The 14,545-nt window shown below is 43.7% G+C and overlaps 1 protein-coding gene across 8 annotated transcripts in view; it reads left to right on the forward strand.

Moving 5' to 3' along the window:
• Window positions 1-1,639: 1,639 nt before the first annotated feature.
• UEVLD (UEV and lactate/malate dehyrogenase domains) overlaps window positions 1,640-14,545 on the forward strand; it is a 50,254-nt gene continuing 37,348 nt past the window's right edge. For 5 of the 8 annotated variants that reach the window (XR_011995078.1, XR_011995079.1, XM_025988178.2 and 2 more), the window contains exons 1-3: window positions 1,676-1,813; window positions 8,702-8,786; window positions 12,222-12,287. Coding sequence is in view for 5 of the 8 variants with exons in the window: in XM_025988178.2 (XP_025843963.1) it covers window positions 1,772-1,813; window positions 8,702-8,786; window positions 12,222-12,287 (193 nt within the window). In the remaining 3 variants the exon portion in view is untranslated. Of the gene's footprint in view, window positions 1,814-8,701; window positions 8,787-12,221; window positions 12,288-14,545 lie in introns of all 8 variants that reach the window. The other 3 variants (XM_025988176.2, XM_025988177.2, XM_072725442.1) reach the window with 3 other exon arrangements.

Below are 14,545 nucleotides of genomic sequence, written 5' to 3' on the forward strand. Positions count from 1 at the left end.
TCTGCCTCTCTCTCTCTCTCTCTGTGACTATCATAAATAAATAAAAATAAATAAAAATAAAACAGGTTCCAGGTGATGCTGAGACTGTGAGTCTGGGGGCCACAGTGGAAGAATCACTGCCCTAAACCATTTGTGGCCTCCCCCTTATTTCTCTGAGTTAGCCTCCTTCTGTTTCCTCACCTCTTACTTTATTCTGCTCCAGCCACACTGGCCTTCTTGTTGTTTTGAGCTCATGCCTATCTTAGGAACTCTGCTTTGAATGCCCTCTAATCTAGAACCCTTACTCTCTCCCCTCTCAGGGAGACCTACCCTAATCTCCTTACCCTGTCTTTTAAAAACTTACTACCCACAACCCACTTAATTACCTTCCAACCTATGCTCTAATTTACTTACTTATTATGTTTTGCTCTCCTCCTAATGAAAGGATGGACAGCCTCAGGACAACTGATATATATATATATTTTTATTTATGATAGTCACAGAGAGAGAGAGAGAGAGGCAGAGACACAGGCAGAGGGAGAAGCAGGCTCCATCCACCGGGAGCCCGACGTGGGATTCGATCCCGGGTCTCCAGGATCGCGCTCTGGGCCAAAGGCAGTCGCCAAACCGCTGCGCCACCCAGGGATCCCAGGACAACTGATATTTTTGTGTATTCTGTTCACTGCTGTATCTTCAGACCTAGAAAAATACCTAGCAAACAAACAGTCAATGCTCCAGAAAAGTTTGCTGAATTAATAAATATCCTTTCCAGCCTTTACCTTCTCCTCCTAAATTAAATCACAGCATTCCTTTCTTCAGCTCTCCCTGCAAACAGGATCACAGTCCTGCTCCCCCAACCTCCTGACGGTTACAATACCCATCTGCTGCGACTTTTTTAAGCCCAGTGGCTCAAGTCGGGGATAAAGCAGGGAAGTAAATCATAAGTCAAGAAGCCCAGACAAAGCCACGGATTGCATCTCTTGGTCCTCTCTACGAAGATGACCTTATCTACCCATCTACCTCCTCTGGTGCTCAAACTCTTCTGACCTGGCTTTTTCCTTTCTCTGCCACCAAAGTTATGGCGCATCCTCATTAAAAAAAAAGAAAGAAAGAAAGAAAGAAAGAAAGAAAGAAAGAAAGAAAGAAAGAAAGAAAGAAAGAAAGAAAGAAAGAAAGAAAGAAAGAAAGAAAAAGAAAACGAAAAAAGGGCCACCCCTCCCCGCATGCTGCACCAACCCACCCATCTCCCAGTTTTTCGACCATGCTCCTCGTGACTCCATTTCCCCTTTCCAGCTCCCTGAAATTCTGCTTTTGGAGTTCCGTTACCTCTTCCTTCCCGCATCTAACTACAGGTTTTGGTCGGGATCCTCTGCCGACTCTGGCTGGATTCCACACACCCTCCGGGACTCTGCCCAGGCATCGCGAGCTGCTGCTGCCTCCTTCACTGCTTCTCCTCGGGTCCTTCCTATTCCTCTCCTTACAGACGTCCCCAAGCCTCCTTCCAGCGAGCGGGGTCGCGACCCCCCCCGGGCGCTGCCGCCTGGCCCACGCCGCGCAGGGTCCACGCCGGGGCGCGGGGGACCCCGGGCGGAGCCGAGCAGCCGCGGACCTGGGCGTTGGACGCGGGGGGCGGGGCGTGGGCGGGGCGTGGGCGGGGCAGGGGCGGAGCAGGATGGGGGCGTGGCCTCGCGCCGCTCGCGAGGCTTGGGCCTCGGCGGCCTCCGTCCAGGCGTGGGCGCGGTGGCAGGTGCGCGCTGCGGTCGCGGCTGTCTGCTCCCGGACGTGGGTGGAGATGGAGTTCGACTGCGAGGGTCTCAGGCGGCTCCTGGGCAAGGTGCGGGCGGCCCGGCGGGCCGGGGGCCGGGGGTGGGGCCGCCTCATCCTTGCGTTTCCCCGACTCGCCCCGGGGCTTGGAGCGGGCTGCAGGGCGCGGTCCCCGGGAGGCTGCGGGTCTGACCCCCCATCCGCCCCGGCGCCCTCCCTGGGTTCCCGGCCGGTGGGGGCGGGGGCCGTGGCTCCGCCCACCCCCGCGAGTCCCCTTCCCCACCCATCCGTGGGTCCCCGGCTCGGGGCCCGTGGCTCCGCCCACCCCCGCGAGCCCCCGCGCCCTCCCTGGGTCCCCGGCCTGAGGCCCGTGGCTCCGCCCACCCCCGCGAGTCCCCGCCCCCTCCGCCCCTCCCCTCCCCTTCCCCTCCGTGGGTCCCCGGCCCGAGGCCCGTGGCTCCGCCCATCCCCGCGAGCCCCCGCGCCCTCCCTGGGTCCCCGGCCCGAGGCCCGTGGCTCCGCCCACCCCCGCGAGCCCCTGCCGCCCCCCGCCCCACCCCCGCTCCGGGCCTCCACCCCCTGCGAGACTTTCTCGCGCCGCGGCCGTCTGCGGTCTTACGCGGCTCCCGGCTCGCCCGTCCCCTGACCGCGCCCCGCTTCTCTTGCCTCGCAGCCCCTTGTCTCTAGTCCCAACTCCGACGGCTCTGCATCTCGGGACCGCGCCGTTCGCTCTGCTCGCGTTCCGACGGGTGCATGATCCCACCGTGGGAATCGTACTTGATTTACGATCGTTTACTTACTCGTGCGGCGTACCCCGACCGCGGGGACGGGGCCGTGGTACTCCCTGCCCCAGCCCTGCGCCCGGCCGCCGCGGGGCGCTACCTGTCCGTGCAGGGATGGAGTGAAAGGGTAGCCTGTGCCTAGAGCAGGTACCGGACATGGAAACAGGGCTTGGAGGCCCAGAAGAGATCCCCCTGAGTGGTTGAAAGGTTGAGCGGGAGGCCTGACCCGGAAGCCTCACCTATATTTCTGGAGCAGGACTAGCAAGTTTCCAGGTTGCTCCAGGCTCTTGGTCCAGCCTCTTTGATCCACCCCCCCCCCCCCCCCCCAGTGTATGCTCTGAGGCAACACCCCCTTTCCCCCCCGCTTTCTACTTTTGTGATTCTTAATGCTTCCTTAAGACTTCTCCATGCAAGAACCATGCACGTGTGGCATTTTTGTTGGATTTGCCCTAGATGGGGCAGTTTGCACGTCTGGGCAAGGTTGTGAAGCCTCAAGACTGAAAGTGTTTATTTAATTGATTTGAATGATTTTTATTTTCTATGTCAGGTGTAGATTTTGTAGGAAGAGAAGTATCATCGTGCTGAGCACTGCACCCTTTGTGTCTCCTCTTCAAAGAGCCACTATATCAAGTTAAGATCGATCGATCGATCAATCTGACAGAGGGATCAATCGATTTATCTATCTGACAGAGGGAGAGAGAACACAAGCAGGGGGAGCAGCAGGCAGAGGGAGAGGGAGAAGCAGGCTCCCTAAGGAGCAGAGAGCGCAATGTGGGGCTTCATTCCAGGACCCTGAGGTCATGACCTGAGCAAAAGGCAGAGCTCAACCCACCGAGCCACCCAGGCGCCCCACTCTGTCAAGGTCAAGGTTTTTGTTTTTGTTTTTATTTTATTTTATTTATTTATTCAGGATAGACACAGAAAGAGAGGCAGAGACACAGGCAGAGGGAGAAGCAGGCCATGCAGGGAGCCCGACATGGGACTCGATCCCGGGACTCCAGGATCACGCCCTGGGCAGAAGGCAAGCGCCAAACCACTGAGCCACCCAGGGATCCCCCTCTGTCAAGTTTCTTAATGAGGGGAGTGTGATGTATTATTTGGTGGGAGAAATGTTGAGAGTAGAAAAAGAACTTTATATTTTTCCTCACTAGATTAGCATAAATTAAGATGATTTGAAATGATTTGGAAGATGCAGATGAATGGGAATTTTAAACACTACTGGTGGTTCGGTGGTTATTTAACCATTTTGGAGAACAATTTGGCTTTGTTAATTTGATTATGTATGATTTATATTCCTTCTACATCTAGCTAGGTAGATACCTTAGAGAATTCACAGTATATGAAGCAGCAGACACTTGCAGAATCATTCATAACTAAAAGTTAGAAACAACCCAAATGTGCCTTAACAGAAGGAAGGATAATTTGTTGTATATTCACACAATGGAAAACAGTACTGTGTGGCAGTGAAAAGGAGCTGCAACATGCAACAATATAAGTGAATCTTGGAAACATCCTATCGAGTGAAAAAAATAGAAGTTCTGTGCAAAATTATATTCTGATAAAGCCAACAAAATTAAAACTAAACAATAAAATAGTGTATTTTTTAGGGATAGACACATGTGGTAAAACTAGAAGGTGAAAGCAGAGGAAGGTAAATATACCTTCAAGGGAGACAGTTGAATGGGTGAGAGGACTACTCAGATGCTATGCTGTTGGAGAGGTCTGTGCTGTCAAATATGGTATCCTGTAGCCACAAGTGGCTATTTGTCAAAATTAGATAAAATTAAACGTTGAGTTTTTCAGTCATGCCAGCCACATTTAAAAAAAAAAAAGATTTTATTCATTTATTCACGACAGACACAGAGAGAGACAGAGACAGAGACACAGGCAAGAGAAGCAGGCTCCATGCAGGGAGCCTGATGCGGGATCCGATCCTGGGTCTCCAGGATCACACCCCAGGCCGCAGGCGGCGCTAAACCGCTGGGCCATCGGGCTGCCCACCAGCCACATTTTGATTGTCAATGGCCACATGTGGCTTGTGGCTATTAGATCCCCCTCACATATAGATCTTTTTCATCATGGCAGAAAGCTTTGTTGGACATTGCTATTCTAGATAATATGTGAGCAGGTTGGTGCATGGGTGTTTATTATTTGAAATTAGTGTATATGTTTCTGTGTGTGTGTGTGTATGCATATACACACATGTATATATTCTTTAGTTTGTATTAAATGTTAAGTTTAGGGTGCCTGGGTTTCTTGGTTAAGCATCTGACTTGATTTTTAGCTTAGGTCATTATCTCAGGGTTGTGGGATTGACAGCTGTATCAGGCAACACGCTCAGCCTTCATGTTGAGTCGGCTTGGGATTTTCTCTCTCCCTCAGCCCCTACCTTGCCCCCTCCTTGCACATGTGCACATGTGCCCTCCCCCCATAAATACATATTTTTAAAAATTACTAAGTTTAGAAAGTTTATCTGGTTCCCTCATTCCTATTTCAGAAGTTTGTGGTTCCCACATCACTAGTTTGAGTTATCTTGGACAGGTAGCTTAACCCAGATTTGCTCACTCACAGAATGATAAAATTGGACTTGATCTAAGATATGTTCCAGTTAGCAATTTTTTTTTTTTGGTGAAATGATGACACAAAGTATTCCTCAGTGTGTCCTACATTTGAGCATATGTCATATGAGTACTCTTATGCACTCTTCCTAAATGTAAGTCTAGTAAATAAACATACAATAGTATAGCAGATAAAGTTAAAATTTGAGTAACTTCTCACTTTTTCAGTGTTAGACTTTTTTTCTTTTTAAAGTAGGCTCCAGGTGACAACACTGCAGCCTTCTGCACATTTGTGAGATGATTTCATTCACTTTTGTTTACACTGCGTCAGGCACCCTAAATCTGGGCCTCATTTCACCTTGCTGTAGTTAATACTGCTCAGTTCTTGGTTTCGATATCCAGTCCTGTGGATCATAATTTCTTTCTCTATCCACTCTACTCATATAAGTCTGCCTTTTTGCAGAATTAATTCCCATCCACTCAGCCTATATTTATCAGAGGCATACCCTGTGCTAAGTGCTGTGGGGAGATACAGAGATGAATAAGAGATGATTCCTGCCCTCAAGTTGTTAATAATCATAGGCTTTTTCTTCTGCCAAATTCTTACCCATCTTAAAATGCTCTTTTCCCTTCCCTCTAAGTTTCTGTACCATTCTAGACTCTTAGTGTAGGTTGTAGGCAGCTGTTCCTGGAGGCCTTTCTCTAACTTAGATATGCTTTATGTGGGTTCTTCATTTCTTATCTGTACTTACTGTTGTATATGTTTTTGTTTAAGATGTCACTTTTAGGGACGCCTGGGTGGCTCAGCAGTTGAGCGTCTGCCTTTGGCTCAGGGCCTGATCCCAGATTTCTGGGATTGAGTCCCACATTGGGCTCCTTGTATGGAGCCTGCTTCTCCTCCCTCTGCCTATATCTCTGCCTCTCTCTCTGTGTCTCTCATGAATAAATAAAAATCTTAAAAAAAAAAAAAAAAGGTTCTCACCGTTACATGTGTTAATCCCAAGGTCATTGTATGTACCTGTTGAAGTTGGGGTAGTGGAGCTATATCTCCTCTGCAAATGAAAAGCTTAAGGCAGGACGCCTGGGTGGCTCAGTGGTTGAGTGCTTTTGAGTCAGGGCCTGATCCCAGGGTTCTGGGATCAAGTCCCACATCAGGCACCCCTCAGGGAGCCTGCTTCTCCCTCTGCCTATGGCTCTGCCTCTCTGTCTTGAATAAATCAGTAAAATCTTAAAAAAAAAAAAAAAAAGTGTCTAAAAAGCTTAAGACTCAGAGAGAGGAGACAATCTATTAGCAGTCATTCCCCATTTCCTCCCAATCTCTCATAACCCTAGGCATCCACTAATCTACTTCCTGCTTCATGGATTTGCCTATTCTAGATATTTCATATACAAATCTATAATATGTGGCCTTTTGTGTCTGGTTTCTTTCACTTAGCATAATCATTTTCAAGGTTCATCCTTGTAGTATGTATTTTTATGGCTGAGTATGTGTTCTTTATTCTTTTTATGGCTGAGTATTCCATTTTATAAATATCACATTTTATCCATCAGTTGATGGACATTTGGCTTGTTTTCACTTGTTGTCTATTATGAATAATGCCGCTTTGAACAATAGTGTACACTATGGACATATGTTTCCACTTTTCTTGGTTACATAGTGGGAATGGAATTCCTGGGTCATATAGTAGCTTTATGCTTAGTCTTTTGAAGAACTGCCAGACTTTTCCAGAGCAGCTGCACCATTTTCTTACCAGCAGGGGTTTATGTACACAGGGGTTCTGATTTCTCTACATCCTTTCCCATACTTGTTATTGTCTTTTTTATTATGGCTTGCCTTTAAAAAAAAAAAAAGATTTAAGAGAGAAAAAGAGAGCGAATTGGGAAGAGGGGCAGAGAGAGAATCTTGAAGCAGACATCCTGTTGCGCACAGAGCCTGACAGTGGACTTGACCCCACAACCCTTGAGATCGTGACCTGAGCCGAAACCAAGAGTGAGACTCTTATTTGACTGAGCCCCCTAGGCGCCCCCAGCCCATCTTTTAATTACAGTATAAATCCTTCAACTTTTGTGTGTGTGTGTGTTTTTTTTAAGATTTTATTAATTTATGAGAGACAGAAGAGAGAGAGGCAGAGACACAGGTAGGGGGAGAAGCTGGCTCCATGCAGGAAGCCTGATGTAGGACTCGATCCTGGGTCTCCAGGATCACACCTTGGGCCAAAGGCAGATACTTAACCACTGAGCCACCCAGGCGTCCCATGTGTTCTTTTATAATATTGTTTTTGGCTGTTCTAGGTCTCTTGCATTTCCATGTGAATTTTAAGATCAGTTTGTAAATTTTGTGCAAATTTTTATTTTATTTATTTTTTAAAGATTTTATTTATTTATTCATGAGAGACACAGAGAGAGAGAGAGAGAGAGAGAGAGGCAGAGACACAGGCAGAAAGAGAATCAGGCTCCATGCAGGGAGCCTGATGTGGGACTCGATCCCGGGACTCGAGGATCTCGCCCTGGGCCAAAGGCAGGCGCTAAACCACTGAGCCACCAGGGATCCCATCGTGCAAATTTTTAAAAAGCCAGTTGGGATTTTGATAAGGATTGTTGGGAAATATTGCCATCTTAACAATAGTAAGTCTTCTGATCTATTAACCAGGGATGGCTTTCTTCTACTTAGATATAATTTCTTTCAACAAAGTTTTGTAGTTTTTACAGCAAGTTTTACATGTTAACTTTATTCCTAAATGGTTTCTTTCTTTTTGATACTATTGCAAATGCAAATGTTTTCTCAAATTCATTTTCAGATTGAGAAAGATTCTTTTTTTAAGATTATTTATTTATTAGAGGGAGAGAGAGCATACATATGAGCTGGGAGAGGGGCAGAGAGAGGGAGAAGCAGACTCATTGTGGGGCTCAATTTCAGGACCGTGAGATCATGACCTGAGCTGAAGGCAGACGCTTAACCAACTGAGCCACCAAGGCATCCTGAGAAAAGATTTTTAACATATTTTTTTCCCTTTATTTAATCCTCAGCCTAAGTCTAGGAGGCAGGTATTATTTCTCTTTGCAAATGAGGAAATAAGTTCAGAGATGTTAAATGATTTTGCCAAGGTAGTATTTCTGGATGAATGAGGAGGCAGTTGACTCGACTGCAAATTCTTGAATGCTGTCTGTTCTCCCTTTGAAACCCTGGATGAAGTACCAGGAGGGTTGGGAGGGAAATTCAGGGTGTCTCAAGTGAATGAGGTAGTCAAGAATGAGACTTGGATCCTGAACAGTGGTGACATGGGTGCTCCTGCTCTATTTCTTAAGCCCTCAGGGAGTATTTGGAGGCCACCTGATTCAGTGATGAAAGGCCCAGGTCCAGAGTTGAGCTCTGGCTTCACTCATTGCTACCTCGCTCTTCAAGTCGTTTTGATTCGCTAGCTTTCATTTTCACCCTCTGTTGAGTCAGCCCTATTACCTACTTCATGGGGTCCTTATTAAAAGGATTAAATCACATACTATTCATGTTCATAAAACTCAGAGCCCAGGGCCTACCACACAGTGTTCTTTTAAAGATTGATTGTATTTGTTCTTCTGCTTAAAGCTTTATTCATTCCACTCTCATTTTTCTCTTTTCAGTACACGTTCAGAGATCTAACTGTGGAAGAACTAAAGAATGTAAATAGATTTTTCCCACATTTCAGATATTCCATGGACACTTATGGTAAGAATCATAACCCCTAGTTTTAGCTACATTTAGAGCTATAGAATTATAATTTCTCATTTCTCTCTTTTATCCCCTGATTTTGAACTATACTTTGCAACCTGTGGTCTTGGAGGAAATTTAAGTTAATACAACATATTATATGAGCTTTCTATTGCTGCCTTAACAAATTAGCAAAACTTACAGGCTTAAATACAAAGAACAAAACTGTTGGTTGCCAGAGGGGTGGGAGTGGGTAGATGGGTCAAAGAGAGAAAAGGGATTAAGAGTACACTTACCTTGATAAGCACTGACAAGTGTATAGAATTTTTGAATCTTGATATTGTACATCTGAAACTAATATAATACTGTCTGTTAATTATACTTGAGTATAAATAAATAAGTGAATAAAATAAACAAACAACAATCAACACAAATTTAGTAGCTTAAAAAACTCAAGTTTACTGCCTTAGAGTTCTGTAGGCTAGAAGGGCAACACATCAAAGTGTTGGCAGGTTTTAGGTCCTTTCCGGAGGCTCTGGGAGAGGTCTGTTTCCTTGCCTTTAATATTATTATTATTATTTAAAGATTGTATTTATTATTCATGAGAGACAGAGACACAGACAGAGGGAGAAGCAGGCTCCCTGCAGGGAGCCCAATGCAGGACTCGATCCCAGGACCCCGGGATCACGCCCTGAGCCAAGGGCAGACACTCAACCACTGAGCTACCCTGGTGCCCGCCTTTTTTATTATTATTATTATTTTAAGTTTATTAGTAATCTCTACATACAAGGTGGGTCTCGAACTGATGACCCTGAGATCAAGAGAGGTCATGCTCCACTGACTGAACCAGCCAGGTGCCCCTCCCTGCCTTTTTTAGTGTCTAATGGTGACCCACATTCTTTAGCTCTTCATCTCTTTCCTCCATCTTCAAAGCTAGCAATGTTGCATCTCTCTGACCATCCTTCTATAGCCATATCTTTGCTTTTAAGGACCAATGTAATTATATTAGGCTTACTCCAATAATATAGGATAATTTTCCCATCCCAGGGTCCTTAGCTTAATTGCATCTAAAATGTCTCTTTGTCAAATAAAATAACATATTTATAGGTTCCAAGGATGAGGGTATTGGGCACCTTTGGAGGCCATTATTCTGCCTGCCATATGATTGATTCTGAATTATTAATAACAAAGTTTAGTTATTATCTTTAGTTAATGTATAGTTACCTAGAAGTGAAGATTTTACTTCACTGTCTTTCAGAATTTCTGACCACAACCCAAACTCGGAAATGTTTTATATCATGACTCTGTAGACACATAACTGACTGTGTAGACTCTGGCATTTTCCATTCCATTCCATTTCATTTAAAAGCAAGTGTGGATTGAGACTCACTAAATTGATTTTAGAGCCCACAGATTAGTCAAAATACACAGGTTTGAGAGACTTTGTTGTATGTGGGTATGTTTTATATTTGAATTAGTTGCATTTAGAAATGTACAACTCAGATTTAGGTATTAGAAAATTTGAGGAGTAGTTGAAGTATTTCTTAGGAATACTACTTTCATATGTGGAAGAAATGATTAAATTCTAGCCCAGCTGTTGCTAGCCTCTCTTGATTAGCACCTCATTATTTGGTGCTGCAGAAGTGCCTGAGATGGGGGCTGTTAACAGCTACTATTTATTAAATGCCTGATATGTTTCCAGATGTTTTATCCACATTATCTTACATATTTTTTTTTTACAACCAAAGCTGTGAGGTGTTACCATCTTCATTTTTCAGATAAAGAACCGAGGCTCAAAGAGTTTAAATAACTTGCTCAAGTACACAGGAAGTTAGGGATGGAGTCGGGTTTGTACATATGTCTGTCTTGCCCGTTGTTCACGTATGGCTTGTTCTTTTTTTTTTTTTTTTCCAGAAGCTTTTATAAAATTTATTTAATGTGCATTTATATGCACATTTATACCTTCTGCAGTTTAAAAACAACAAACAATAGTGAGGACATTTCATATTCTGCATTTGGCTCCCCCTCTCTTTTTGTCTGCTAGCTTCCATTCCATATAGCTACATATTTTTTTTTAATTAATTTTTATTGGTGTTCAATTTACCAACATACAGAAAAACACCCAGTGCTCATCCTGTCAAGTGTCCACCTCAGTGCCCGTCACCCATTCCCCTCCAACACCCGCCCTCCTCCCCTTCCACCACCCCTAGTTCGTTTCCCAGGGTTAGGAGTCTTTATGTTCTGTCTCCCTTCCTGATATTTCCCAACATTTCTTTTCCCTTCCTTTATATTCCCTTTCACTATTATTTATATTCCCCAAATGAATGAGAACATACACTGTTTGTCCTTCTCCGATTGACTTATTTCACTCAGCATAATACCCTCTAGTTCCATCCACGTTGAAGCAAATGGTGGGTATTTGTCGTTTGGCTTGTTCTTCTAAATGTCTTTCTTCAACATAAAGACTTAAAATTAAAACTTCATTATACCAATTAATTCTTATCTACCTCCCAAAGCAGTTGGGTAGTTTGAAACCAGAGGTAGTGTTTCCTATATTCAGTTCAGAGATGAGGGTCTTTAATTTTCAACCACTGTGTCCCAGTCATTGATGGGTAAGTCGAAGTTTCAGGGACATGAAGGTGGAAAGAAAGTTGAGAATAATGGAGTTAGAGAAACCAAAGAAGATAATTAGTGATCTTTTGAAAAGGTCACTTTAAAAACTGAAGCTAAATAAATAAATAAATAAATAAATAAATATAAAAACTGAAGCTAACATTTTTTTTCTGATTATAAAGTTATTGTCCGGTATCTGAAAGTAATTATAACTGATTTGTTACACATGACAATTATTTGATAATGCCCCCACATTTTAAAATCCTACACTTCTTAGATGTGTTTTCACATTATCTCATTTGATCCTTATGACAACTTTATGATACAGTATCTTTATTTTACAGATGATAAAACTGAAGGTCAAAGAGATTGAAGTAACCAAACCTTGCATGTGTCTGAGTGGGAAAAGTAGGCCTAGAACCTGGAATTTCTTTTTTTTTTTAAGATTTTATTTATTTATTCATGAGAGACACAGAAAGAGAGGCAGAGACACAGGCAGAGGGAGAAGCAGGCTCCCTGTAGGGAGTACGGTGCAGGACTCAATCCTGAGAATCCAGGATCACACCCTGAGTCAAAGGCAGATGCTCAACTGCTGAGCTACCCAGGCATCCTGGAACCTGGGATTTCTATGTCAAAGCCCTTTGTGCTCTCAGCTGTCCTCTTGGCTTCCTAAGAAAACAATATATAGTAATTTCCTCTTATCAATATATTTACAGATTCCTAGATGATGAACTTTAGAAATTATGTGTGCTTCTGTATATGTGTATGTGCATGAACAAACTTTAATATTGTTTTTTCTATTTTTGAGTACATATTTTGGGGCTTTTTTTTTTCTTTCAGTATTCAAAGATAGTTCCCAGAAAGACCTGCTGAATTTCACTGGCACTATTCCTGTCATGTACCAGGGTAAGTGAGAAAATGTGGGAATTTTGTAAAAGAGCAGTTTCACAAGAACTTATATTTGTTTAGTTCCATAACATTCTCAAAGTATTTTCACATGTATGTATATATGACCTGTATAGAACCTTATTGGATATAGCAGAATGCCGTCCCATTCAAGGTGGCCTAGCTTAATATCTACAAATTCAATTCAGTTCAACAAGTACTTACTGAGTGCCAACTATGTGCCTATACTCTGCTAGTTGCTGGGGTACAGAGGATAGAGTAAGACAGACGTTGGGAGGAAGACCTTCCTCTGCCCTGTGGTCCTTTTAGCTGGATTTCAAATCAAATTGACATGAGACAGATGAAAAGGAGAAATTCGAACTTAATAGGCACACATATGAGGAATGCACACAGACGTGCGATTCCAAACACAGTGAGGTAGCATGAAGTTTTTGTGAGCTAAGGAAAGGGAAGAGGCCTGTGGACACAAAAGGGAGAAAGACCATTAGCAAGAAGGGAAAGGAGATGCTTGGAAAAACAGATTGCCCTATTATGCAGATAATGTTTTTAGGTAAAGGGGAGTCTCTATTAAGAGTACTCTTCCTGTGAATGGATAAAGAAGATGTGGTTTATGTATACAATGGAATACTACTCAGCCATTAGAAATGACAAATACCCACCATTTGCTTCGATGTGGAACTGGAGGGTATTATGCTGAGTGAAATAAGTCAATCAGAGAAGGACAAACATATGGTCTCATTCATTTGGGGAATATAAAAAATAGTGAAAGGGGATAAAGGGGAAAGGAGAAAAACTTGAGTGGGAGATATCAGAAAGGGAGACAGAACATGAGAGACTTCTAACTCTGGGAAACGAACTAGGGGTGGTGGAAAGGGGAGGTGGGCAGGGGGTGGGGGTGACTGGGTGACGGGCACTGAGGGGGGCACTTGATGGGATGAGCACTGGGTGTTATTCTATATGTTGGCAAATTGAACACCAATAAAAAATAAATTTATATATAAAAAAAGAGTACTCTTCCTGGAATATACCCTTTTTTCCAGAGTAAATATAGGCATTTGAGAGGGAGACAGCTTTTCCAGCATCTGCTGTATTTCAATTACTTTTAACTCAAAATAATCTTTATGGCAAAGTGGCCCATCTTGAGCAGCATGCCCTGAGCCCCTGCACAGACACAGACCTGCTCTTTGGAGAGTTCACTTTGCTTTCCCTAGTAAAATGCAAGGGTCGCACCTTTTTCTCCACTGCATCAATGTTTTATTCCTCTCCCTTCTCCTCTGTATGATGTCCCCATTCTATGGGTGAAACTGAATCTTAGCCTAGTCAAGTGATTTACCTAAGACCACACAGCTGGTATTAGGCTATAACTTGAAACTCCAATAGTACATTTGGGGGTCATTATAGCTCAAAGGAAGCAACATCTTTTCAGGTAGCCTGACAGGTTAAAATAGTTAAGTGTTTGCCTAGCAAAACGAAACATCACTAGCTCCCCTATACTTAATTCTTCCTATATGTGCAGACCTACTTCCATCAGTGTTCAACAGGACTAACCTTTCAGATAGGTATCATAGGTGATTGCTTATATAATACCATGTAAAGAACACCAGTGAAGCATTGGTTCTAATATATGTCTCTGAAGGGGTGCCTGAAATTCCACAACTAAAAATTTATTCCTCTTTTAAAATGCAAATAATCCCAGGAAGGATGTTATCCAAAATCACTAATACACAGTGTTGTGTTTATAGAAAATGCTTGATAAATGTTTGTTGAAGGTCAAGTTCATTTATTTGATTACTGACTACCAAAGGAATTTGCTGGGCATTTGAGAGAGGAAGTGCCCTTAAAAATGGGCTGAGGAGGGTCTGAAAACAAATGGGGAGAGTTTGCTCCTTTGCAAAAGATTCAATTCTAGACTATGGGAATATTCTGCCCCCAAAAAGACGCCCAGAAGCTATATTTTGGGGGACTTTTTTTCAAAGTAAGTGCTTCGTATGGTATTCCCTAGACTTTTACAAACCCTTTCTAATTTCTTCCCCTCCGTGATGACTTATTGCCTGGGGCTCACTCATGTTTTATTCTGCCTCTGTTCATGCCCCACCGTGACACCTCCTTTGCCACAGGAAGTGCATAGGAATTCAGTTTGGTTTTTATACATAGGAATGTGGTTGCAGATGAAAGTAGATAGCAGTGAGCTCTGCAGAAATTGAAGAATTTTTATTTTCCTCCTTCTCTCCTGCCAAGCTCTCAGACTCTTTTCTAGC

Source organism: Vulpes vulpes, chromosome 11 (genome assembly GCF_048418805.1).
Source record: "Vulpes vulpes isolate BD-2025 chromosome 11, VulVul3, whole genome shotgun sequence".
Lineage (NCBI taxonomy): Eukaryota > Metazoa > Chordata > Mammalia > Carnivora > Canidae > Vulpes > Vulpes vulpes.